Source organism: Mixophyes fleayi, chromosome 1 (assembly GCF_038048845.1).
Source record: "Mixophyes fleayi isolate aMixFle1 chromosome 1, aMixFle1.hap1, whole genome shotgun sequence".
Classification (NCBI taxonomy): domain Eukaryota; kingdom Metazoa; phylum Chordata; class Amphibia; order Anura; family Limnodynastidae; genus Mixophyes; species Mixophyes fleayi.
In genome coordinates, this window is record NC_134402.1 from 112,280,234 (window position 1) to 112,307,485 (window position 27,252).

The 27,252-nt window shown below is 41.4% G+C and overlaps 1 protein-coding gene across 1 annotated transcript; it reads right to left on the reverse strand.

Annotated features, from left to right (window-relative positions):
* Positions 1–1,987: 1,987 nt before the first annotated feature.
* Positions 1,988–27,139, reverse strand: MGST2 (microsomal glutathione S-transferase 2). The gene is made up of 5 exons (XM_075199597.1): positions 27,056–27,139; positions 15,176–15,275; positions 11,445–11,515; positions 7,194–7,275; positions 1,988–5,465 (listed from the first exon to the last, which is right to left on the reverse strand). Exons 1-5 carry the CDS (start codon positions 27,111–27,113, stop codon positions 5,327–5,329), a joined length of 450 nt encoding a protein of 149 aa, XP_075055698.1. The 5' UTR covers positions 27,114–27,139; the 3' UTR covers positions 1,988–5,326.
* Positions 27,140–27,252: the final 113 nt, after the last annotated feature.

A 27,252-nucleotide genomic window follows, 5' to 3' on the forward strand; every position in this document is an offset into this window, starting at 1 on the left:
GTTGTTGGTGCTTCTGAGTTTGTGTCAACAGGGGACACAAATATGAGGGCATTATTTATAACCTTCTGATTTCCAGGTACTGCTGATGCTAAGGGATGTGGGGGGATTGCTCTGCAATCTGTTAGCATCACTGTATAAATCGCCATGTTCCACAGAACTTGCTTGGCTCATTTCAGAATGACTATTTTTTTTCCTCCTTTATCTCAACATTGCTAGATGGATTTATGCTACAAATGTTCAGAGTAACAGTACACTAGCTGCTTTCCTTTGAGTACGATTACATTTTGGTCAATGACTTCTTTTAAAAGCCATGTTTAAGGACTGTGTTTTTAATTTTGAAGTGTCCCTGTACAAGGACAGAACAGTTCTCACTGTGATCACTAGGTGAATAGCCACTTGTAGCCAATAGACAAAAAATAATAATCAGTAATAATATTAATTGTGGTACACAGAATCAAGAACAAATTGTATGAATTTCAGTTGCTGCACTATGGTTGTGTAGCCGCTGGACCTATGCTGTCCTGAACTGGCAGTGGTAAATTGCAGGAATGAGGAACAGGATTTTCATGAGCAGAAAAGGCCGCATAAAGTGCTTGCACGAGGGAACATACCAAAAGCAGAAAGTAGTTGTGCAGCTATCTATAATATAAATGTCTAGTGGCGTGTGTTAGTCTGTCTGTGTGTGGAAAATATAAAACCAAGCTGCAGCGCCACCTGCTGGGCGGAGTTATACACTGACCTACTAAATTCTTAGTGTGTGTGGGGAAAAAAAATTCAGAAAGGGCTGAAATTTGGTATACTAAGATGTTTTTAATTTGTTAATTTCATTTGTTAATTGTTAAAAGTGTTTATAAAGATTTTAAAAAAATATATATATATTTCTTGAAGGAGAAGTGACAGTTGGGAGTGGTTGGTGGTTGCCGGGGGTGACAGTTGGGAGTGGTTGGTGGTTGAGGCCTGGGCTATGGCCCGAATGCATGACAAGAACCTTTTTAACACCTTAAGTAGCTTGATTTGACTAGAATGCATGAGTATCAAGCACGTGTTAACTTGTGTGTGGGTGTATATATATATATATATATATAGCAGACGAATAAGCACACTTGGCCAAAACTAAATCTGTGACACATATTTTGCAGTCCGTTAAATTCTGCTTACTAGTAAGTTTCTATAGGTACTAGCCTTACCTGGGCAACATGCACTTGATTTAATAGAATTTTCAATTCAAACCTCAAAAAACTCCATTTACTTGCACATTTGCTAGATCACTGAGCATGACCTTTTAAATTTCCATCTCAATAAATCACTATATTATAGTTTTTTTTCTATAACCATCTGTCTTGTTGGCCAATTTGTAGCTGGAATTGTTTTGCATTGAAGTTAAAAGTGCATGTTATCAGTGTACAAGTTCTTTCATATATATATATATATATATATATATATATATATATATATATATATATATATATATATTTGATACCACAAGCTTCCATTATGAGAATGACAGGATCCTCACATAACTACTCTGGGTGCAGGAAGGAGCCGGTTTCACTATTAGTACAGTCTGTGGCCATTCATTCCCCTTCCCCTCCTCGCATCACAATACCGCCCTCACATGTAGCCCAGTCCTCGCTAACATAATCGCAAAAGTGGACAGGTCACTGCCTCCCACGCTCCTCTCCTGCTGCTGTGAACAGTCTCATGATCTGATTGGCTCTATGCTGTTCTCTCTCTGGCCAGTTATGCAGGAAGAAAAACGTGTGGTGACACAAATGAAATGAACCTTAAAAATGTTACAGCTAGAACTGCCTACACATATCACCACCTTCTGCTGCTGTTGAAAGTAATCACCTCTATTATCCGACTAGTGCAACTTGTATATATGACCAGAAATACATTCCATTTGAAAAATATTGATTTATTTTGTTTTCCTTTATTTTGATGTCATATTTCCACTACATTTTTAAGAAAAATCACTGCTGCAGTGTGCTAGAAAAGTGTATTTATTTGAAACAATATAAATGTACATTAAAAGTAGTAATGTAAATTGCAAAATACAACTTTACTTTTCAAAGTTAACAAAACTTTTGTAAGAAAGTATGATATAAGAAAGACCATGCACACATTATATATAACTAAAAATAAATTACCCAAGCCACGGGTATTAGGAAGAGCCAAAAACAATATCATAGAACAAACAAGAGTAAGTGCATAGTGAGTCAATACAACCTTAATTAATAACCGAGCACCCCTTTATAGAGATAAGTGCCACAGACATAGTTTTTTGGTTATTATGACAAGAACATCCTGGTGTTTTGTTTTAGCTTTTCAACAGAAAATGTTAATTTCATGAAACGTGATAAAAAACCCTTCATATAATCTTGAGCTGTTTGTTACTCCCGAATTAGCATTTATATAATTTTCATTCATTTAGAGTAAGACCAGCTAGAAGTTGCAGTCTTGTACCTTGGTAAACCCATGTTGCGCTGCCAAGGCTGCAGATTTAGAGTTGGAAAGTGTCGTCCACTAGCTTAACTCTAAATTACAGTGTAAATAGCCCCATCCCAATTTGTACCACCTATTAATGCATTTTGCATGAGTGTCATAGACTTGAATGTCACACAGACTGTATGCTGTTCCAAACCTATAACAAATATCACCAAATCCCCAACCACTCCCAGCCCGGTTCACACTTACTGCCAAGCTAAGGATTTTTGCACACTGATACTGTGTACGGTTGTCATATACCGGGTTGGACAAAAAAATTCACACCCTTGCCGTTTTTTCTAATGAGAAAACTGTTGAAATGAAAAAATATTTTGGATTCCACATATGTATTCCTTTGGTTTTCAGTGGAATAAAACCCAAAAAGCAGAAACATTTACTGGTAAGTTGTACCTTATTCCACACAGAAACCCTTATATAAACTGGACAAAATTACTGGCACCTTTTAGAAGTAGTTAGAAATAATTAGATTTCAAGCAGGTGATTCTCCTTTATTTTGGAACTGAACTCACCTGTGGTCAGTAGCAGGTGCCTGAAATATAGGTATAATTAAACAAGCTTTAATAGACAAAAGAACTCATTCTCCTGTTTTATCAGACAGAAGATTGTCTATGATTTGATACAATCTCAAGGCTACAAATCAATCTCCAGAGACCTTTATGTTCCCGTTTGCACTGTACGTGGGAGATTTAAGGCCTACGGCACTGTAGCCTTCCTCCCTTAAAGAGATAACTTTATTGAAAATTGCAGCACCGAATAGTTCAAATGGTGGTAAAGTACCTTGATCAACTGCCAAGCAGAGTCAAGCTGTCCTACAGATACATTTATACCATCCATTGCCAACTCAATGCAAGGGAAGCATATGGTAGGAGGCCCAGGAGGAAATCGCTACAGAGAGAGCAACGTAAGACACCATGACTGAAGTTTGCAAAAACAAGGCAAACTGCTACTGGGAGAATGTGCTGTGGCCAGGCGAGACCAAATGGTAGTTATTTGGTCAAGCACATCATTCCTATGGTTACAGAGCAAAAGCAAAAAGAAAAGAACACCTTCCTACAATCAAACATGATGGTCCATGATGGTTTGGGGTTGCTGTGCTGCATTTGGCACTGGGTGTCTTGAACTGTGTATGGCATCATGAAACCTGGAGATTACCAGGCCATTTTGGAGCTCAGTTGAACCCAGTGTCAGACAGCTGGGTCCCATTGAAGGTCATGGGTCTTCCAGCAGGTCAGTGACCCCAAACATACTTCAAAAAAACACCCAGGAATGGTTCAAAACAAGACACTGGAATGTTCTGAAGTGGTCAGCAATGTCCAGATGTAAATCCTGTAGAACTGGAGCAGTTAGCACAAGTGGACCAATCTGCCAGCAGAGAGGTGCAGGAAGTTCATCCATGGCTATAGGAAGCAGTTGGTTGCAGTTCTTTTGACCCAAGGCCAAATATTATGTCTAGTAAATATTAAGTCTACCAAATATTAAGTCTGGCGTGTCAATAATTTTGTCAGTGCCATTTATTTTCATTTTCTGATTTAAAAGGATATACAGTGGTTATGTATATTAAAAGATAGAAAATTGTGGAGACCAAATACTGTTGTTAATGTCACCTTACATTTAGAGGCAATTGTGAGTTATTTGGAAAAAAGTGCCAGGCTGTCAATATTTTTGGCCACAACGGTAGCTTCAAGAGAATAAAAGGCTAAAACTAAAAATGTGTATTTTGTTCACCAGGCCCTATAACTGTCAGACCTCACACAAAGTATACAAATTTGGTTGCCTTCCACTCTGGAGGATTAGCTGCTTATATTTTTGAGTAAATTTCCAGGGCTGCAATAATTGTTTAAAAGTAGCTTTGGGAAAAATAACAGAATTTTATTATTATTTTTCCCCATATAAAGCGCATAAAATATACTTATTCCAGTATACTACCAAGAGAAAGCATTACCTGTATAGAACAATCAAAATAAAATTTTCTTGGATAGACTAAGAAATCTAAAAAATATTTCCACTGAAAGACAAATCTCAAAAACATAACAACTGCTCTGGTCATGAAGGAGAGAAAACCCTCCTGTGTGTAAGTGACTAACACAGAATTCTTTCTGTCCTTCCATCAGAACTGTGCTGGCCTTAGCATGTTCTTAGGTAGCCCATGTCATACATTCAGCTCTAGGAGGGTAATGGGGTGACGGGCTGCCTAATAATCGTATTCTCAGAAATAGGTTTGTGGAAGGATACTTTCTTAAGCTGACTACATGATAAGAATCAGATATTTGTCTTGATCACGAATCAACTGGCTTTAAAGACCAGTATGGCCTCATATGTGGACTGGATCAGTTTCTAATTTCACCAAACATAGGACTTGTGAGCAGAAAGATTAAAAAGTAATACAAGTATAGACTGAGCATAATGACCTGGCCATGAGGTAGAATAAAGTGTCACAAGAGACCTATTGGGGGTTGGAATAAATTAACAACAGGCAAATCACAAGAAATTTGGTCCAAACTTTGAAAACATCAAACTGAATCGCTCGTCTATGGTGGAGAGCAGTTGAAGCCCAACGCCATTTTAGATTTCATTTCAAAGTACTGTTACCAATGTTCCTTTCTCTCCTTCTTTCCTTGGCATTAAACCCAATTTGTCATTCTAAATGTTATCTCATGCTGCCTATTCTGAGTTAGGTTCAACCATGGAACCTGAATGGCACAGTGACACCACAGAACAAGATGGCTGAAAATCAGTAATTCCAATTTAGTACAAAGTAATGATAATAAAAAAAACACTTACACAAAATATATATGTTCACAAACAGTTACATGCTTTCTCATCCTAGTACTCTGTGACGTATTTTAGTCAGAAGATTCAAGTGCAGGTATTTGTCTAAGAGGCAGTTAGTGATTCCAGTCACAGATAGGACCAGTAGCAATATCAGCGCCATCTTGGTCACAGCAAATCCTTTCAGCCTAGAGAGAAAGATGAAATAAGTGTTAACTTAGTTTGACAGACATATTTGTATTGAGTACTCATATTATATGAACATATATTGGTAATTTGCCCACGATTTGGTTCCATCTTTACCATATAATCCTAACACACAACATTTAAAACGATCAAATCAGGACACAGACACACCTCAGGGGCAGGGGCATGGTCACATCATGTTAGGGGTTTGTCCACGCCATAATGAAGATAGTCCTTGGACGGCCTTGTGATTTTGAAGTGCTAGGCCCACCCACAAACATTTTCCTCCCAAATAAACATCCTTGAATTGCAAGCGCCAAAAGGCACCTGCATCATGGTGAGGGGGCACATACTTTCCAAATTCCCGTGAGTCTGGACAAACTCAAATCGGAACTGTCCTGTCAAAATCAGGACAGTTGTATGTGAATGTATAATATATTAAAAATACTGACAGCTCAACAAAATTGAAATGTGAAATGAGAATACGGATCTGCTAAAATACTACTACAACTTTTCTTTAAAAAGGAAATAGATGAAGATCCTATATGAAAACCATGTAAGTAGAAGTGAAGATTTAAATATAATATGGTTCAATTTGTATTATAGTTATTGAAAGCGGCATAAGAAATGCAGAAATGTGCACAATGGTTAAATTAATGATGTGTGTGTATTGCAAATGTGGTGCAATACTACAAGGTGTACGTACTTTAAAGAATACAAATGGTGATGAGATAGAGCAATATATATAAAAATGCTTTAATTAGTCCAACTTGCACTAGACTGATCAAAGATAATTGTTAATCTGTTTTCACCATGGTTTTAAATAAGTCTATGTAATAAATGGTAATTGAAAATGTGAATAATTTAAGGAGAGCATCTACAGGAATTAGTGACATGTGGGCTACCCATTAATAAATAACTTTGTACAGTACATCTAATGATAATAAATATATCCCCTATCTGTTCTCATCTAGCATTGCACTGTATCTCCAGGCTTATAGGCTCTCCTAACAACAAGTGCTGTGCATGGTTGCTGGCACATACATAAGAGTGTGTGCACTGACAAACCTGCTCAGCCAGTAAGTCTGTAGCTAAAGTGCAGCACTGGATGAGGCTGGTTTTATAGCAAATGGCCTTTTACTGATTACTTGGGGGAAACCTACATGGAAAAATTTCATATAGCTGGACAAAAAAAATACAAAGATCAGCTTTCAATAATGCAGAACTGTGGCTAGGAACAGTGATCATCATCATCATGTTATTTATATAGCGCCACTAATTCCGCAGCGTTGTACAGAGAACTCGCTCACATCAGTCCCTGCCCCATTGGAGCTTACAGTCTAAATTCCCTAACATACATTGCCCAGCTTATTATACACTGTGACCACTGTGGATATACAATAGGAAGTGGCATGTGACACCAGACAACATTGACCTCTTGCTGCCACACTTGAGCTTCTAATTAGATGTTCCACTTGCAGAGTGTAAGTGTTTTCTCTACATGGAGTCCCACCAGAGCCTTATTTCAGGCTGGAGTTTCAGAAATTGTTATTTTCGGCTCAGGATGTCTATTATAGTGATGCTTTTTGTAGATAATGTCGATTAGGATAAGAACACACTAGAAATTAGGTCTTTAGGTACTATTTTGTGTAGTATTTTTTTCACATCAATTGATTACCTGATACAATAAGTGCAAGTGAAGTTGCCACAAGTAGCTGACACCAACATACCTGCCCTTAGTAGACTGCGTATATCCATTAAAGTACAGGTGACGTCCATAAACGTAAAGCAAGCCGAAGAGTGATGCTAGTTCTGAAATGAAAGCCAAAGAGCAACAATGTTTTATCTGAAGTCGTAAAATATAAATTTATCTTATCAACATAATGTCCGTGATGAGCAATGTGGAATATGCATGCCTTGTAGATATTAATGTTTCAATAAATTACACTTGTTTATAAGTTACTACAGTGTATTTGAGGCTGCAATTTAGTACTCATTGTGCTATTGGGACTACTGCTGCAAAGCAGAATGAGAGGAAGGTTCAGATACAATGACTCAAATGACAGCTGTCTTCTGATCAGTTGGCCACGGCACTTATTTAATCTGAAGAGTATTGTTATTTGAGTCAGATCCCACTTTGCCTTTGGATCCTCAGTCGAGGTCTGTGCAACTCCCCAACCAGGGGCGGAACAGTGCATGACCAGGGACCATATCAATATTTGGGTAGGGGCGTACGCCCCCACATGGTTTCAAAAGAGTAGAGTGGGAGCCTCTTGAGCATGCTCGGTTTGGCACCCACACCGGCTCAGAAGAGGTCTCCACTCAGCCCTTTTGACTGCAAAGAGTGCTCCTCAAGGAGGAAGGAGTGATGTCCAGGAATTGCGGAACCCCATAGTGGTCGCATCCACAGTTGGTCACAGGAAAAGTTAGCACTGAAGGTGAGTACAAGAGAAAAAATAGATGTACTAGTCTTGGGCGAAGAGTTAAGGGGTTTGCGGTATAATTATATAGTGAAATAAAAAAAGATAGATGCTTATATAAAACCTGTTCTTACAAGTTATAAATACATTTATACACAATATCCTTAAAAGCAGGTTACAGGATTATACAGACAAATATATAATACACTGTTGACAACACGCCACATACCTATATAAATGCAAAGATATAAGAGGGTTAAATATTTACATGTACTATGTGAATATGTCAACTGGCTCGCTATTATAACCACACAAACACAGATGGAAAGCAGCAGAGGCAGATACATGCTAGGATCTATCCTATCCTACTCTATGGTATCATATGTGTTACATCAGGGATGAGCAGCGGGAAAAGAAATAACCCCCACCATTTATATTGATTAAATATATTTTATTAAAAATGACCTCAAATTATTGAATACAACGGTAAGCATATGGAACGGACACTGAAATAAAGTAGAATGTTGGACCATGGGCTCATTCTCAGTACAAATGCTTTCAGCGCCTTCTCCTTCTACCTATCCCGCTAATTAACATACAAAGACATGGAAAGTCTGCAGACATACCTGCACAGCGTGCACACCCAGGGCCATATTGAGAGTTTTGTTGCCATAGACCAATGTTGGCTAACCTGTGACACTCCAGGTGTTGTGAAACTACAAGTCTCAGCATACCTTTCCAGCAATAAGCTGCTATATATTGGCAAAGCATGCTGGGACTTGTAGTTTCACAACACATGGAGTGTCGCAGGTTAGCCCACACTGCCATAGACCAATGGAAAACAATACTGTATGCTCAAAATGAATCACACATACAGTATTTATGTCAATCACCCAATACTAACTATATTTGACTGGGTGAAAGCGGAAATAAAAGAGGCAAAATTAAAATTAATATAAAGCTCTTTATCTTCTAACTAATACTTTTAATTTCTATTCTTGCATCCAAGTAAAAAAATACAATATCGTATAAATACTCATATAAATCTAAAGTGTAGGCTAAGACAAAACAAGAGTAACCATCATTGTAGACCAGGGGCAGGCAACCTGCGGCTCTCCAGGTGTTGTGAAACTACAAGTCCCAGCATGCATTGCCAGTAAATAACCAGCAGATAGGTGGCAAGGCATGCTGGGATTGTAGTTTCACAACACCTGGAGAGCCGCAGGTTGCCTACCCTTGGTCTAGACCAGTGATGGGCAAACTTTGTCAGGAGCGGGCCAAATAAAAAAGAAAAACTTTAGGCGGGCGAATATAATTTATTAAAAAACTCAAATATCGAAATATATAATACAAATTTTTTGAATGGGACTGGAGGGTGTTATATAGCAGTGTTACCTGTATAAGTGCAGCGATCGTACAGACACAGCACTTATCTCAGCAGGTTGTTGCAGATCCGTCATTCTGGTGAGCCACTAACTGACAACACAGCAGCCAATCGAAATCCGCCTTAGTATATGGCCCAGCCCATCTCTTCTCACATGACTTTCAGCCATTAGGGGGCGGGCAGGTGTTTGAGTGATTGACATACAAAGTGTCCTTTTAGGAAGGAGGATGATGTGTAATGGAGGAAATAGCCGGGAAGGCATAAAAATTAAGGTTCTGACACATAGGGTCGGCCCTAATAGTTTTATGCATATTTGAATGAAATTTTTTAAAATATTGGCGGGCCGGATAGAACCTCTATGTGGGCCGGATCTGGCCCGCGGGCCGTAGTTTTCCCATCACTGGTCTAGACCAACTGAGAACTGCAGAACTCCAAAGTTCATAAGTACCCTCCTCTCCTCCATCCCAACTACTTGCCTAATTGATTACAAGTTGTTTCAACAAACCACCAATACTATTCCTAATCACCAACATTAAACATACAGCTGACTGTAGACTGGCTAAAAAGCAGATCAGTCACCTAAATCTAAGCAAAGCCCTAGAATATTATAAAAATAAACCAACCAGACAAGACCTAGAGGGTGGGGTGAAGAGAGTAACAGGAGTTTAAGGAGAAACAAATCTGAAACTTCTCCACTTCTCTAACCATGTCTGCCCCTCCATCTTCTCATTCTCACGTTAGAACATTGTCAACCACAACCTGACAGGAGAGGGGTTTCCACCTAACATTCACATGACACCATACCATATAAATGTGATAAATACAATACTTAAATCAGAGAGGCGATATATAACTAAGACAGTATAAACATATTTTATTCCTATATGGTAATTGGATGCAAGTGTATAATTTTCCTTGCTGTGGGAAAAAATCCTTTCTGACCCTTTAAATGCCTAACCGATTAATTCTCTGGATCAACCACCCAGTAATCCAGTCTAATAATCATAGCTGGAGATTTGTTAACATTTCTTGTTAACAAAGACATCCAAATCTGTTTTTAACTTAATGTAATGAATTGGCCATCACCACCTCACTAGGTGAACTGATCCATAGACTAATTACCCCTAAGGTGAAAAACCTCCTCAAATGATACCAACATATCTTGCTTTTCCTAAGGGCTAGATAGACCGTCTTGTTGCTTGTTCCCTGCTAGGCTTTTTTCACTATCTTCCACCATTATGACTTGCTGCTACAGACATCCATTACCTGCTCCTGGAAGACGCCCCCAATTAGATTGTATTACCATCTCCCCTAGTACAATGTTCATATAAGCGTCATCCCTGACCTCTCTGACGGGATTATGTCACATTCACAGAGAATGATAGTATTACATGACTGTCAAACGTGACTGTCATCAACTCTGAACCTTATGTCACCGAGTCCCCCTTAATAAATACATTTTAAAAAAGCTATTCTAGAGCTAGCAGTTGTTTCCCCTATAGGCATCCCAAAACTTTGAGAAACAGACTATCATACTCCAACCGCCCCCTGGCACCTCTCCTGCCATTGGCCCAGCAACAGTGTTAAATTCACCACTGGACATCATCTGGGTTGCTGTAAACTGTGTCAAAGCCCTATAGTTACAGTGCTGCCCCATACCAAGATATAATTACCTATCTGGAAACTGCATTATTACCACTGCCCAAACATTCTAACGCTTATTATTTTAATCGTGATATCTTTCACCACAGTGTTTTACAACATAGAGGCTGGCAAAGATAACATTGATTACACAGTTGTACATACAAGAGGTTATATAAGAGAGGAATGAAACCAGGTCCCCTGTTCATTCCTCTCTTCAACAAGGATGACAGAATATTCTGACAAAACAGCGGTGTGAGATTTTTCCTTCATCTCTTTATAAAGCAAAATAACAAAAAAAAAATAGCATACAAAAACATATTAGAAAGGTAACAACAAACACTGAATTCTTTAATTTCCTTGTTTTGCCTAGAGCCGTTATCTTTTATATGGTTATAGAACACTTTGGTGACTTCAAAAAAGCTTTTATTTCACATTATATAACTTTAATTTTTAATTATAGTATTATATTATGGTTTATTCTGAGACACTATTTATTTTCACAGCTCTATGCAAGTACCTGGTGAAGATTTTACCTTGATTAAAGAAGTAGCCTGCAGCCCAAAGATCAACCAAGAACATTGCATAGAATTCAATACAGTTCTGTCTGCAGAAGAGAAGATTGTTAATAGTCTGTAAAATCTGTTATTCAGCCAGTTCCATAATTAGAATAGAAGATACAGTATATGGCTAACTCTTGTGTTACAATGTACTTGCTTAGTTATTCTTTTACCTTATGTTTACAGAGAAATGGGGTTTGAAGATTATCATTTTGAATATGGTTTACTGGAGAGGTTTGGTTAAATTAAACTGCATAGACAAACTGACTTCATAATTATTATGCTATTACTATGAGATTACACCATGTTCAGTAGCAGATTACAACTCTGTGTTCTGGGACTTTATTGTGCACAGAAACTCTCATAATCCACTTGGAATTAAAATTTCATGAACATATGCAGGAAGTCACTCGTCCTAGTGTTTTAATATAGTATTCCTCATGTTTTATTTGCATTAAATAGCAAACATCTCATATGGACTATAAGGCAAAATCCTAATTGCAAGATTATAATTTTACTACAGAGATTACCTGGGGCCTTGTAGAGAGTTACCACTCCAAATACCCTTATTATAATCTACCACAGGACTTGTTTATGGGTAAAGGCCTGGAGCAGAGGTGCCCAAACTCAGTCCTCAAAAAATGACCAAAAGTTTATGTTTTCAGGATTTCTTTAATCGTGCACAGGTGAGTTAGTTTATTTTTCTGGGTTAGTAATTATCCCACCTGTTTATACAGACAGAAATCCTGAAAACATAACCTGTTGGTACATCTTGATGACTGGTTTTGAGCACCTCTGGCCTAATGGGATGGGCAATGTGTGTATTGCAGGATCTTTGGTGACAGAGACACTTGCTGTGGTAATCACCTTAACCCCGCTAACACTAAAAAAGGGCGTCTCACCTCCTATGTTTATCTTTCTGTTTCAACATGAACAGTCTCTGACTTGCCATTTCAAACTCTCACTTAGTTGGGTGTTCATCCTTATGAAGCCTAATACCGGATCAGATTGCAGACAACACAGCATTGTAGCGGAAATGTGCATTAAGGTTTCCACATTTCAAATGAACACAAATCTGCTCAGCAATCACAAGCTCCCCATCAGGCAGAATGGGGTTGGAGACCTGGGGATATACTTACTAAACTACTGGTTTGAAAAAGTGGAGATGTTGCCTATAGCAACCAATCAGATTCTAGTTACTTATTTAGTACATTCTAAAAAATGACAGCTAGAATCTGATTGGTTGCTATAGGCAACATCTCCACTTTTTCAAACCTGCAGTTTAGTAAATATACTCCATGGAGACTTTTCTTGTGAAATAATCTTGCCTGGGACTGAACTCCCAAAATGGAGATTGCCACTGGGATACAGGAGTTTGGGGGCATTCCCTGCTAAATTCTGTAGTTTTACATTTAAATGGAAAAGTAAAACTTGTAATCGCAGGACAGGATTATTTAAATATACTGGAGAGGATGGAGGAGGCTCACCTAGGGAAGTGTTCCCCATTTTACACATGTTTATATGCACAGTCTATTTCTTCTGCAAAATAACTTGAATTATCTGACTGCCCAGAGGTGCTGGAAATCAATGTTCCCTCTAATTATTTAAACATATAAGTGGAACTTCTTTTCACTGAGTAAAAATTTGCCATTAGGGAAGATGAGTGCAAGTGACATGAAAAAGAGACACGTAACATGCTGGAAACTTGCAGCTTGATAAATTTACCCCTAAGACCCTTTCAGCAGACCCAAAATCACATAACAAATATCAACTACTGAAATGTTTTTATAGAGGGGTGCATAAAGTAATAAGTAATATTAGCAGAGGTATCACAATTATAAAGCATAAGTAAAATGAAGTGAATAAACAATATACATATATAATAACAATTTTATACTCAGTTGCTAAATGTTGGACATCCAAGGAATGCACAGTTAAAATAAAAGTATGGAAATCATACTAATGGTTGTGGTGTGAATTGTAGCAGGGTTGTGATTGGCTCCCTGTCCTTTATAGGGCATGGAGACCTGTGCTCACTGCCAGTGATGTTTTCTTGTTGCTGAACCTGCTATATTGTGTGCAGACTCTGGTCTTGTTAATGGAATACTCTCTTGCCTGCCAGTGTCCAGTAAATAAAAGGTTAAGTGGAAGCAAAGAATCGAAGTACAGGCCATACATCAATAACGTGACCAGAGATAATTGCAGTTATATTGTAATAAAACCAATAACACAATGAAGTGCTGACTGGTTTTTCATAAGAAGATAGATGGGATAAGGAGGAAAATGGAAACTAGGGACAAAAGTGGGGTTAGGATGGAGGGAGGAAGGAAATTATCTAAGTGACATGAGGAAAAGAATCGAATCAGCCAACCTCTAAGGACGATGGCCTGCGATAGCTAAATGTGAAAAGTAAGTGAGCAGTAAAATGGTTTGCCCATCGTTCCCATGTTTTGCAAAAAACTTACACAAGTATTACAAATGATGCTTGTCATGAATTCTATATCATCAACATTTATTTATATAACGCCAGCAGATTCCTAATAGACAGTAATGGATAAGCCTGGTCGGGGCAGATAATAATTGACAGTGTTATATTCAGCATTAATTTGGCATTAAAACACTCTGAATACACAAGAAAAATGGTGGCATTGTCCAAAAATAAAAATGACTCGTCTGAAAGTCTATAAGTAGATGGATAACACACTTTTTCGAAGTGAAAAGTAGGCGGAAACACGACTTTCTAAAAAAGGTTTATATAACTGAGCCTAACACCAGAGCAGTATGTCAGTGGAAAATGTAAATGTAAATGCTTAATCTAATGATAGGGGTGGATGATCTGCAATGAGCCATGTAGAAGAGGCAGTGTGAAATAAACACTAGGAAAATAAAGGAATGCCTCCCTATCCTGCTTTGTTTTACTGGCAGTCTATTCGCAACACACTTGCGATGCAACACAATTACTTTAGGAAAATCATATATAAGCCTGGCGGCGTGTGTTAGTGTGTGTGTGTATGTGTGGAAAAAAATATTTTCTCAGAAAAGGCTCATCCAATTGACTTGAAATTTGGTATACTGACATTATTTGACAAAAAAATTATAATAGTGAAGTCAGTTAACTCCCATCATACCCCCTTCCCCCCGTGGGAGGGGTAGTAAAGGCTAAATTTACCAGTTGAGGGGTCAAACTCTTGACCGTGTGGGTATTTTTTTTACCAGAGCCTGTTTGGTCATGGACAATTGTATGTCGCATTTTCACGAGTACGGAGAAGCAGTGATGTGAAAGTGCAGGTTATGAATACTGCCCTTCAAGAAAGACTGATTGAGCACAGCGATAAGGTGTTTAGCAGAAACGTTGTGTATCGAGAGGTTTTAGAACAGTAAGACGATGGAGATTAAGGATGTGGCGATGAAGATGAAGGATGCGGTGATGGAGAAGAATGATGAGGTGGTGACATGTGGACAAAACCACGTTAAAAAAGGGCGCTTACGTCGGGAAGTAACGCTCTTCCCCTGAGGAGGCCTGGCCTAGCCCCAAATGCATGACAAGAACCTTTTTAACACCTTAAGTAGCTTGATTTGACTAGAATGCATAAGTATCATGCACGGGTTAACTTGTGTGTGTATATATATATATATATATATATATATATATATATATATATATATATATATATATATATAATTTGTTATTCTTCCCATTTACATACTGTGCTCTGAAGGTTCTCTCAAACTCTGGGGATCCAGTGACAGCGGGAGGTATCACCTTGTGTTTTATTCTGGACTTTCCTACCAGGCTGGCAAAATGGGCTGCAATAAAACAGTATTATATAATCTGTTAGACTGTAACGTGGCCTCTAACAAGCAGACAAGTTGAATACAATATTTCATTAGAATAACAAATTAAGAAAATGAATTTGTACAAAATAGAATATACGCATTTATTGTATTCATTTAATAAATTGATATTGTTTTGAGGAAGACAGGTAACATTTATATTTTATTCATTCATGCATCAAGAAAAGTGTTAAACGTCTATTTACACCTAAATCCAATAGTCTATATAGAATGTGAAATGGTCTTATATAATATAATAAATGATTGTATCAGTGCTATGAATGGGCTTCAATTGTACGCACACAGGGCAATTTTGATTGGTTAGCTTGGTTACTTTTGGCCAAATATGATAATTATTATATTTTGTGTGGATTCCAAAAAGTATTATATTACACCATCAAAATCTGGTCAAATTGAACAAGATTTGGGGCTAGATTTACTAAGAAGCGGGTTTGAAAAAGTGGGGATGTTGCCTATAGCAACCAATCAAATTCTAGCTTTCATTTATTTAGTACTTTCTACAAAGTGACAGCTAGAATCGCATTGGTTGCTATAGGCAAAATCCCCACTTTTTCAAACCCGCAGTTTAGTAAATCTAGCCCTTGGTCTGGTAGAATGAAGAAGTGGGTGAAATGATAACTTTGTCTACCACTCATGTGAGGTCAGTTAAGCACACATGCTTTGTTTAGCCAACCAGTTCAGTGCAATTTGTGTATCCACACGCTTGGCCAAATTACTCACTTTTATAGATTGTAAGCCTGTGAGCAGGCCCCTCGTACCACTTTGTCTATTGCCACCCAGGGGTAAATGTATGAACATGCGGGTTCTTCAACACCCGCGTGTTCGGCGATTAAATTTCAAGCGGCGCTGCATTGGAAAAGGAAGTTTCCCATTTCCAATGCAGCGCCGCTTGAAATTTAATCGCCGAACACGCAGGTGTTGAAGAACCCGCATGTTCATACATTTACCCCCTAGTCTTGTTTTATTACTGTGTGTATCCCTAATTGTAAGGTGCTATGGAGTATGCTGACACTATGTAAGTAGCACTCTTGCACTTTTTTAAAAATAAATCACAATTTTCTCTAAGCATAAATTAAAAATACCAACAGTATTTGGTCTTTGCAATTCTTTCTGTTAATATAAAGAACATTTGTTTTTGGTTTTAATACTTTAGATCCTTTTAAATTATAAAATGAAAAAAATATCATTGACACAATTGTTGACACCTTAGACTTAATATTTGTTTGCACAGAATTTGGTCAAAATAACTGCAATCAACCGCTTCCTATAGCAGCACGGTGACTAAGTGGTTAGCACTTCTGCCTCACAGCACTGTGGTCATGAACTCAATTCCCGACCATGGCCTTATCTGTGTGGAGTTTGTATGTTCTTCCGTGTTTGCATGGGTTTCCTCCAGGTGCTCCGGTTTCCTCCCACACTCCAAAAAAAACCATACTAGTAGGTTAATTGGCTGCTATCAAATTGACCCTAATCTCTCTCTAGGTGTCTGTGTGTGTGTGTTAGGAAATTTAGACTGTAAGCTCCAATGGGGCAGAGACTGATGTGAATGAGTTCTCTGTACAGCGCTGTGAAATTAGTTGCTCTATATAAATAAATGATGATGATGATGATATAGCCATGGATGCAGGGCTGTGAACAGTGATCACGGGTCCAGGACTACAGGACTTTCTCTTAATCCTCCCTGTTTATTCAAAGCTACTTACTCAGCAGTGGGATAACATGAAACATCTGCCCCAAAACAGCTACTAAACACCCCGATACCTGACCTGCCCACGGGATTGGTCGCTGCAGCTGGTGACATCACAGAGGTCAGCTTCGTGTTCTCTGCCATCACAGACGTCAGCTTTGTGTTCTCTGCCATCACCGAACTGTTTATCAATGTTTCTTTCTGACTAGCTTGTGCCCACCGGGCCCCAGGACTTCAGCCCTGGCTACTTGTTCTCTAGTCAAGCCTGTGTGGATGAGCTTCCTGCACCTGTCTACTGGCAGTATGGCCCACTCTGTGTTGTATGGGATTTAGATCTGGCCACTTCTTGGGTGCTTTTTGAAGTATGTTTGAAGTCATTGTCCTGCTGACTTTTGAGGGAGACCCAACTTTCTGATACTGGGTTCAATATTGTGTGTAATCTCCAAATTTCACGATGCCATGTACACATTCAAGGCACCCAGTGCCAGATGCTGCACAGCAAGCCCAAAACATGACTGAACTCTCCCCATGTTTGACTGTAGGGAATGTGTTCTTCTCTTTGATAGCTTCATTTTGCTTTCTGTAAACATAGGGATGATATGCTTTACCAAAAGGCTCAATTTCCACAGGACATTCTCCCAGACAGAATATGGCTTGTTCAGATGTGTTTTGTAAACTATAGTCTGGCTCTTTTAGGTCTTTCTCAGCAGAGGGGCCCTCCTGGGCCTTGACCCATGTAAACCCCTTTCATTGAATTGGCAATGGATGCTGTGAGTTGACAGTCTCATACCATGTGTCTGAAGGTCAGCTTGAATATGATTGGCTGTTGATTGAGGTGCTTTCTCCACCATTCAAACATTCCTACATTGCAATCTTTGATCAACTTTTCTCCTACAGGTTATATTTATATTGCAGGAACCTCTGCTAAACGCAGGTGAATTCCATTTCAAAGTGAAGGAGAATCATCTGCTTGAAACTTAATTATTTCTAACTGCTTCTAAACGGTACCAATAATATTGGCCAGTCTATTTAAATATTTCTGTGTGGAATAAGCAGTTTTTTTGTGTTTTATTCCACTGCAAACCAAATAAATCTATATGTGGATATCAAAATATTTTTTGAATTTCAACACTTTTCTGGGAGAAATTAGGAAAAACTTTAAGGGTGCCAATATTTTTGGCCATGGCTGTAATTGTTAATAATGGTGTCTTTGTTTGGCACTCAAGCTGGTTCTTGTCTTTTTCCATTTTTAAAATAACTTTGCAACTTCGGTCAAACAGATCTTACTAGGCGAAGTAAGAGAGAATATGTATTTCATAGAGATATGACCTCTCAGTAAGTGACCATATTTAATCATACTGTCCACATGCTTTTCCACTATCCCCTCTAAATAAAGCACCATAAGAGGCTATGCTAGAACATAAAAGGCTCCATATGAAGTTCACATTGTGCTTGTTTTGAAAGCACTAATCCCTCTTTTTGTGTAAAGTGGACCTATCATGTACACACAGTGGAGGCAGCTATCATATATTATTCATACTCTTTTTGTTTATAATTTTCCACTGTACACAGGTTTGGTTTGTGAGTTGTACTCATAAATATATCAATTTGGTCATCAGTGAAAAATATAATATATATTTATTACTATTCTACGTTATGAGCATTTCATTGCTTGGCGTATTTGTAAAAGAACTACAGTCAAATCTGAAAATAACAGGTACAAAATGACGGCTGTATTAAGATTATAGAAATCAATGTAATAAATATTAAGATTATATAAAAGGCTATAAATACATCCAGGGCCTTATATATAATTAGATGCAATTCGCACTTAACAGTAAATTGTGCCCCGTAGTTCGCTCTGTATTGAGAGCTGCACTTATCTTCCACAAGGTATGTGTCACCCCCATAAAAAGCCAAACCAGCCCTAGTGCTGCCATCCTAGGTTAGTACTGGTGACATTGCATGGAGAAAATGCCAGAAATTATCCAATAGCAGTATTGGGCTATGTCAGCCAAGACCGATGGCACTACAGCAGGTCCACCTGCCATAGTGACAACTAGCCCTGGGCTAGAAGGAGCAGGTGCGCAAAAAGATGTGGGTCCCCTTTCTAGAATTAACCAGCCCTGTGCTGAGTAGCATTAAGAGCTATTCCCACACCCCTGGAGCCGTAGGTGTGGGTTAATAATGACAAAGTGGTTAGGCATGTTGGCATGTGTAGTACATCAAGTGCTAGCATACCCATGGCTGCCAGGGCGTGTTTGCACTTAGTGAACCACAAGTGCCAGCATGTCCTGGTAAATACTCCCCTAAACAACCCTCTTTATTGTCTCATCTAGGTCCGGGCTAGCAGCGCTGGCATCTTGTTGTAATTATTCAGTTGTTTGCAGAAAAAAAAACATTATTGATGACACTAGACTAGCTTCTGTCGCAAATTAGCTCTTAGATGTATGCTGTTACATTAATAACCAGGGGGGGGTGTTCCCATGCTGTGAGGACAGTGCGTGGATTGTGTTACGTCATATTGCTTATGTTCACAACTTATTGCTGATTGATGATTTGTAATTATGTATATATATATATATATATATCTACAACAACAATAACAGTGTGGCACTCAGCCCAGGACAACCTTATCCTAATTATATTACTCCCAGAATGTCCAGCACTTCCTTATTTACAAGGTGGCAGCCACAGCTCCAAGAGCCAGATGGTAGATTCAGTATAAGTAAACCTAGGAAAGAAAAATGGAGAGAAGGGCGCGGGCGCCTGATAGTGCAGTATTACTGCGGGAGAGAGGAGGATGCTGGGTCCCGGCGCCGCGCGGATTGGTAAGTTTATGTGTTGTTTTCCTTTTGCTATGGCTGGCTCGCGGCAGAGGGGGCAGAGTGAGAGGGATCGTGACAGAGGGCAGAGGAGGGGGACAGCGTGACAGAGGGCAGAGGAGGGGCACAGCGTGACAGAGGGCGCAGAGGAGGGGCACAGCGTGAGAGGGCAGAGGAGGGGGACAGCGTGACAGAGGGCAGAGGAGGGGGACAGCGTGAGAGGGGGCAGAGGAGGGGCACAGCGTGAGAGGGGGCAGAGGAGGGGCACAGCGTGAGAGGGGGCAGAGGAGGGGCACAGCGTGAGAGGGGGCAGAGGAGGGGCACAGCGTGAGAGGGGGCAGAGGAGGGGGACAGCGTGAGAGGGGGCAGAGGAGGGGGACAGCGTGAGAGGGGGCAGAGGAGGGGGACAGCGTGAGAGGGGGCAGAGGAGGGGGACAGCGTGAGAGGGGGCAGAGGAGGGGGACAGCGTGAGAGGGGGCAGAGGAGGGGGACAGCGTGAGAGGGGGCAGAGGAGGGGCACAGCGTGAGAGGGGGCAGAGGAGGGGCACAGCGTGAGAGGGGGCAGAGGAGGGGGACAGCGTGAGAGGGGGCAGAGGAGGGGGACAGCGTGAGAGGGGGCAGAGGAGGGGGACAGCGTGAGAGGGGGCAGAGGAGGGGCACAGCGTGAGAGGGGGCAGAGGAGGGGCACAGCGTGAGAGGGGGCAGAGGAGGGGCACAGCGTGTGAGGGGGCAGAGGAGGGGGACAGCGTGTGAGGGGGCAGAGGAGGGGGACAGCGTGAGAGGGGGCAGAGGAGGGGGACAGCGTGAGAGGGGGCAGAGGAGGGGGACAGCGTGAGAGGGGGCAGAGGAGGGGGACAGCGTGAGAGGGGGCAGAGGAGGGGGACAGCGTGAGAGGGGGCAGAGGAGGGGGACAGCGTGAGAGGGGGCAGAGGAGGGGGACAGCGTGAGAGGGGGCAGAGGAGGGGGACAGCATGAGAGGGGGCAGAGGAGGGGGACAGCGTGAGAGGGGGCAGAGGAGGGGGGCAGCGTGAGAGAGGGCAGAGGAGGGGGGCAGCGTGAGAGAGGGCAGAGGGGACAGCGTGAGAGAGGGCAGAGGGGGCAGCGTGAGAGAGGGCAGAGGGGGCAGAGTGTCTGGATGCAGAGGGGGCAGAGTGTCTGGATGCAGAGGGGGCATTTTTGCATACAACTAAATAAGTATTTCTGTCCTGACCTAAATACTTATTAAAAATGAGAGGGATCGTGACAGAGGGCAGAGGAGGGGGACAGCGTGACAGAGGGCAGAGGAGGGGGACAGCGTGACAGAGGGCAGAGGAGGGGCACAGCGTGACAGAGGGCGCAGAGGAGGGGCACAGCGTGAGAGGGCAGAGGAGGGGGACAGCGTGACAGAGGGCAGAGGAGGGGGACAGCGTGAGATGGGGCAGAGGAGGGGCACAGCGTGAGAGGGGGCAGAGGAGGGGCACAGCGTGAGAGGGGGCAGAGGAGGGGGACAGCGTGAGAGGGAGCAGAGGAGGGGGACAGCGTGAGAGGGAGCAGAGGAGGGGGACAGCGTGAGAGGGAGCAGAGGAGGGAGACAGCGTGAGAGGGGGCAGAGGAGGGGGACAGCGTGAGAGGGGGCAGAGGAGGGGCACAGCGTGAGAGGGGGCAGAGGAGGGGCACAGCGTGTGAGGGGGCAGAGGAGGGGCACAGCGTGAGAGGGGGCAGAGGAGGGGCACAGCGTGTGAGGGGGCAGAGGAGGGGCACAGCGTGAGAGGGGGCAGAGGAGGGGGACAGCGTGAGAGGGGGCAGAGGAGAGGGACAGCGTGAGAGGGGGCAGAGGAGGGGGACAGCGTGAGAGGGGGCAGAGGAGGGGGACAGCGTGAGAGGGGGCAGAGGAGGGGGACAGCGTGAGAGGGGGCAGAGGAGGGGGACAGCGTGAGAGGGGGCAGAGGAGGGGGACAGCGTGAGAGGGGGCAGAGGAGGGGGACAGCGTGAGAGGGGGCAGAGGAGGGGGACAGCGTGAGAGGGGGCAGAGGAGGGGGACAGCGTGAGAGGGGGCAGAGGAGGGGGACAGCGTGAGAGAGGGCAGAGGAGGGGGGCAGCGTGAGAGAGGGCAGAGGAGGGGGGCAGCGTGAGAGAGGGCAGAGGGGACAGCGTGAGAGAGGGCAGAGGGGACAGCGTGAGAGAGGGCAGAGGGGACAGCGTGAGAGAGGGCAGAGGGGACAGCGTGAGAGAGGGCAGAGGGGGCAGAGTGTCTGGATGCAGAGGGGGCAGAGTGTCTGGATGCAGAGGGGGCATTTTTGCATACAACTAAATAAGTATTTCTGTCCTGACCTAAATACTTATTAAAAAATTTTGACCCAACTACTTCTAAAATAGGACTGCTCTGTAATTATTTTGGAGGGGTGCATTGAAAAAATTATGGAGACTCTAAGGGTGCCGCGAACTGCAAAAGTTTGGGAACCACTGCACAACACTATATAGTCAGGGACTGATAAACCATTAGGCCGATCGGGCTGCAGCCAGGGGTGCTGGGTCCCAGGAGGGCGCGGCGCTGCCAGTATTTAAATTTTTTCCTTTTTTTTTTTTTAAATGCCGCTCTCCCTGACTGTCCGGCATCGGGGTCACCCCTGGTCCAAAGGGGGCGGCCCTGACTGTCACTATACAGACAGGCAGCCTGACAGCAAATCCCATGCTGTTAGCTGCCTGTCAGTTCAGCCACGGAGCTCCTAGTCATCTCATGAGTCTTGACTAAGCATTCTATTCCCAGCCTTCCTGCAGGCTGCCCAGAGTAAGATTGCTTTGATGAAATGAAGGTAAGTGAATGAGTGAATGGAGTGAATTATGGCTGCAGGGGGAGAGACGGTGAGGAAAATAGTTGCTGGGGGGGGAGAGGTTAAGGCAAATTGCTGCAGAGAGGACAATGGCTGCAGGGGGGTTAAGGAAAATAGCAAAATAGCTGCAGGGGGGAGGTAAGGATAATAGCTACATGGGGGGGGAAATCGTTGCAGATGGGGTGAGGAAAATAGCTGCAGGGGTTGAGGAAAATGGCTGCAGGGGGGTGAGGAAAAAGGCCACAGTGGGACGGGGTGAGGAAAATGACTGTCGAGGAAAATGGCTGCGCGGGGGGGGGGGGGGGGGAGAATATCTCTGCAGGGGGGAGGTGAGGAAAATGGCTGCACTGGGTAGGTGAGGTTAATGGCTGCAGGGGGAGCGAAAATGGCTGCATGGAGTGTTTAAGAAATAGAGCAGCTTTGGGGGGGCATGATCTCTTCATTGTGTGGCGGTTACTTGGATGTTCTCTGTGGTCTCAGTGATCACTAGAATACTAAATACTAGTGAGATGGGGCTGGTAGAGGTCTGTATTTGACTGATCACAAATGATCAGATATTGCTTATATATTTCTGTACAATGAGGTAGTTTTATCTGGACACAATGGAGTGTTTTGATTTAACTAAAGAACCTATTCATTCAGGTTTTGTTAACATTTTGCATTATAATAAATTTTTGCATTTTCAAAACAGGACCCCAACTTTCCAGAAGCCAGCAAGAGACAATAAAGCTGCAAAAAGAAAGAGAGAAGAGCAAGAACAAGTACGTGACACAATCTGTATAAATTTGAATGTTGGAGAATACTCCTGAACATTCATATTCAGAAGTATTCCTATGCGCCTATACATTGGGGGCGGGGTGTGTGCTAGGGGTGTATTAGCCTAGGCCGGCCAGAACCCTTAATCAGCCCTGTATATAGTCCTCATTTTCTATTTGGAGCAATATGGCTGAGGCCATCCAGAATCATTGGGGATACCAGGACCTTGTGGAATTAAACAGATAAGCTTCTATTTATTATCTATCTGGTACGCCAATAATCCTCTGGTGTTACCACTATATTACTTTGACCGCCATTTACTACACTATCTCTGGTTATTTCTGTTTATCTCATATGGTTTCCGGAGCAGCACTTATAACTGGGAGATTCCAAGAGTTGAAACTGCTGATGATGTGGTGACAAGAGGGTCACTAGAGATTTGACCATCTTTCACTGTTTTTGGGTACGCAGAATACTTACCACGTTTTATTATTGGTGTATGACTCCAGTAATACTGCAGGTGCCTTTCTCTCCATTTTTCTTTCCTAATATATATGTGTGTGTGTGTGTGTGTGTGTGTGTGTGGTTTATGGTATAGCTTCTGCATGGACTAAAACTAGTTTTGGGTGCGATTGTTTCCAAATTTCTGCAGCTGTGGGTCATAAATGAGCCTCACCCTCTGGTGTCCAGGATCTGGGTGAGGTAATTTGCTTCCTATCCCAGATTCGCTGTATTCCGGGCAGAGCAGGAAGATACACTGCAGTAACTTGTTTGTTTGAAATGTTACGACAAATTGAGTGCACATTTTTGTAAGCATTCCTGTGTTATGAGGTGGCCACAGAGTCATCTTTACACCACCCTGGGAGTGGGTGGAACAGAATCCCAATGACTACTTTCAGTGGGATTCCTTCTGCACCATCTGTTTGCACGTCACAGAGGAGCTGCATTAATAAATAAATCAATTTTAATAAAGATCGAAATGTAAAGCTGTGACATAAATGCAGCCTAGACTACCACTTGTTGCCATGAGAGCCATGAATACACAAGTGAGCTTCGAACTAGCTGTATTGTAGGTGAAAAAAGGAAAGTTGTTATTAATTTTGGAGTTGGTGTAAATGTTAGTATTTGGTATCTTGAAGGGACAATACTGAATATCAGCAGTAGTGGGGTCTAGTGGACAGGTATGTGCATACGTATATAAAATACATGGCTTCAGCATTTACACCATGTCTCAGAAGAGACAGAGAGACAAAATAGCCTCTAGGATTGGTGAAAGGAGTACTGGTACAGCTAGAACTATGTGTTTCGTGTTTTTATACCCCTGAATAACTTATTTGATATTCAGGAGTGGACAATCCTTTTAACACTCTGAATGAACCAAAAAGTCCAGAAATACCTGAACAAATTAGTTTCTATGGGTTTAAGGGCAGGCAAGGGGTTTTGGCTGGGGGATTCAAAATGTGTCTTTTACCAAAATATTTATAGTCCTTGTGAGTACAAATTCTAGCACCAATACTATGTTACAGTATATTTACGTCCTGATCTGGAAAACACTTTCCTTTATAACAGAGTATAGAAATGTCATGTCATGTTATACTCAATAAGTAAGGTCTAGAGGGGAGATTTCGGAAACCTTTATTACCTTCCACCACCTATGAGGTACATAACATTTGTCCTTTGCACTAATTTATCTATATATCTATTTTACTTCACAAATACAAATCATCTCTGAATTGCTCTAGTCTAGTGTATCCATTTATTCTTATTTTTTACATTAAGTTTTTCATTATCTCATTTTAAAGTTGGAATTCTAGGTTTATATTAGGTACATTTTATTCATGTTCATCTTTAAATAATTGAAAACAAATAATTTATTTGTATTTTTTTACATTGTTTGAACTCAAAATTATGTTTGTTATATGCATGTCATGTATTTTTGTTTATTTGATGATTCAAATAAAAATATTTCTTAAAGCTAAAACTATCAATGTAATCTGTTTACTCATCATCAACCTGTCTGTTTGTCCTTCTTCAGCACATAAGTAGCATCTTTTTTTACTTCAGTAATTTACACCTTTAAATAATTGCAGTAACTAGTATATAGGAGCATGTCAGGGTCCTATGTAAATATAAGGCTATTTTTCAAGCCTTAACTCTTGCAAAAATGGCATTTTTTTCTAATTTTAGTATAAAGGGTATTTATAAAAGCCCAATAGGCTTAGGGAAGTATATTTAATAAGGACAGTGGCAGTACAAATAACGCTACTGCCCTAAGTTTATTTTATTTTTGTGCACGAATCTGTAACTGGAAGCCCAAATTAAGGTTACCATTCCAGAGAGTGCAAGAGAGAGACGAGGGTACCCTGTATTGGCTTGGTAAATGGTATAACTCCTCTTACCACTGCCAGACAGTATCGCCGAGGAGCGGAGCATCACTTCTCTCCCCGACTTTGCTTATTGTCCATGAGTTAAGTTTTGCGCTTATTATGACCAAGACAAGGCAGCAGTACTTTATACATTGGTAACAGCTGCTAACGGTAAGGTAAGCTTTTTTGAGCTTGATAAATTCCCTCAATTCACTGTCCACATAGAGACCTATGGGTACAGCAGTACTGACCGTTACTTTGGTTAACTCAGGATATATGTCCAGCATTAGTCTATTGGTTAATGGCTACGATACTAAAATTTGCCTTAATCATGCAGAAAGAGCTGTTTCCAAATGAGTTAAGGCTTAGAAACCATTGATAAATAGACCCCTTGGTTGTAATATCCCAGTGTTAGGAAATCACAGGTGATGCCCAGCCAGGGAACTGTACTGGAATATTTACTGCAAATAAATAGAGAGTGATAAACACAATCTGTGTGAGCTACTCAAGGATCACAGGAAAATAAGACATGTAGTATTACAAAGTTGATAAATATCAAAAGTGTAACATGACATTAGCATACAGAGAGCTCTGGGTCTGCATATAACAAAGGGAGACACAGATTTTAGGTAAAGTGCAGTGTAGTGTAGTGTGGTGTAGTATAGTTTCCTCAGTTACACTCTCGTCAAGCATAATAACCAAACCTGAGATTTGCATTTACATAGGATGCATGCTAAATATAAGCAATATGAGTAATACTATCATAATTCAAGACACCTTTAGGGCGTATAACTTCAGAGTAACCACTTCTGCTGTTAAGTTCCTTTGCAGGAATTTGTCTATAATGGGCGAGACCTAGATATACCTTTTTGTACAGAATATTTATTAGAATCAGAGGCCAGTATGTCCCTTCACAGAACAGATGGCCAAGGAATACCCATACCATAGAGAATGACCCAGGTTACTTACATCAAAGAGGAAATTCCTACCTGGATCAAAAGGGACTTACTGTACAGTACGTTGATGCTCACAGAGAAGTAGTGATTAAGAACATATACTAGCTTCAAAGTTTTCTCTTTCATCAACACATCTGGTGCAGAGTCTCGCTGACCTGGAGAGCCAAGTTTGCAGCCAGAAGTTTTTAATGAAAACAGGCTAAAAACCAGGTTCAGTAAAGTCTGCAGAAAATGTTTCCCTGACCAGAGAGACACAGCATAAGGGGATCTCACCATTGAGTGACTAGCATGCATTAGGGATGCCCAATTGGCATACAGAGTAAAGCACTTACCTAGCTGGCAGGCAGATAGCAGAGAAACAGCAGCGAGCAGGACTATGTCAGCAGCCATGTTATTAGACAGAGTCAGAGTGAATGGGAGAACAGCTTCTCAGTAAGCCCAGCAGTGTAAGGCACACCCACTACATCCATACTATACATTAACTCCTGCAGTGCTGCCATACACTGTATCTTAGAACATATGCCACAGA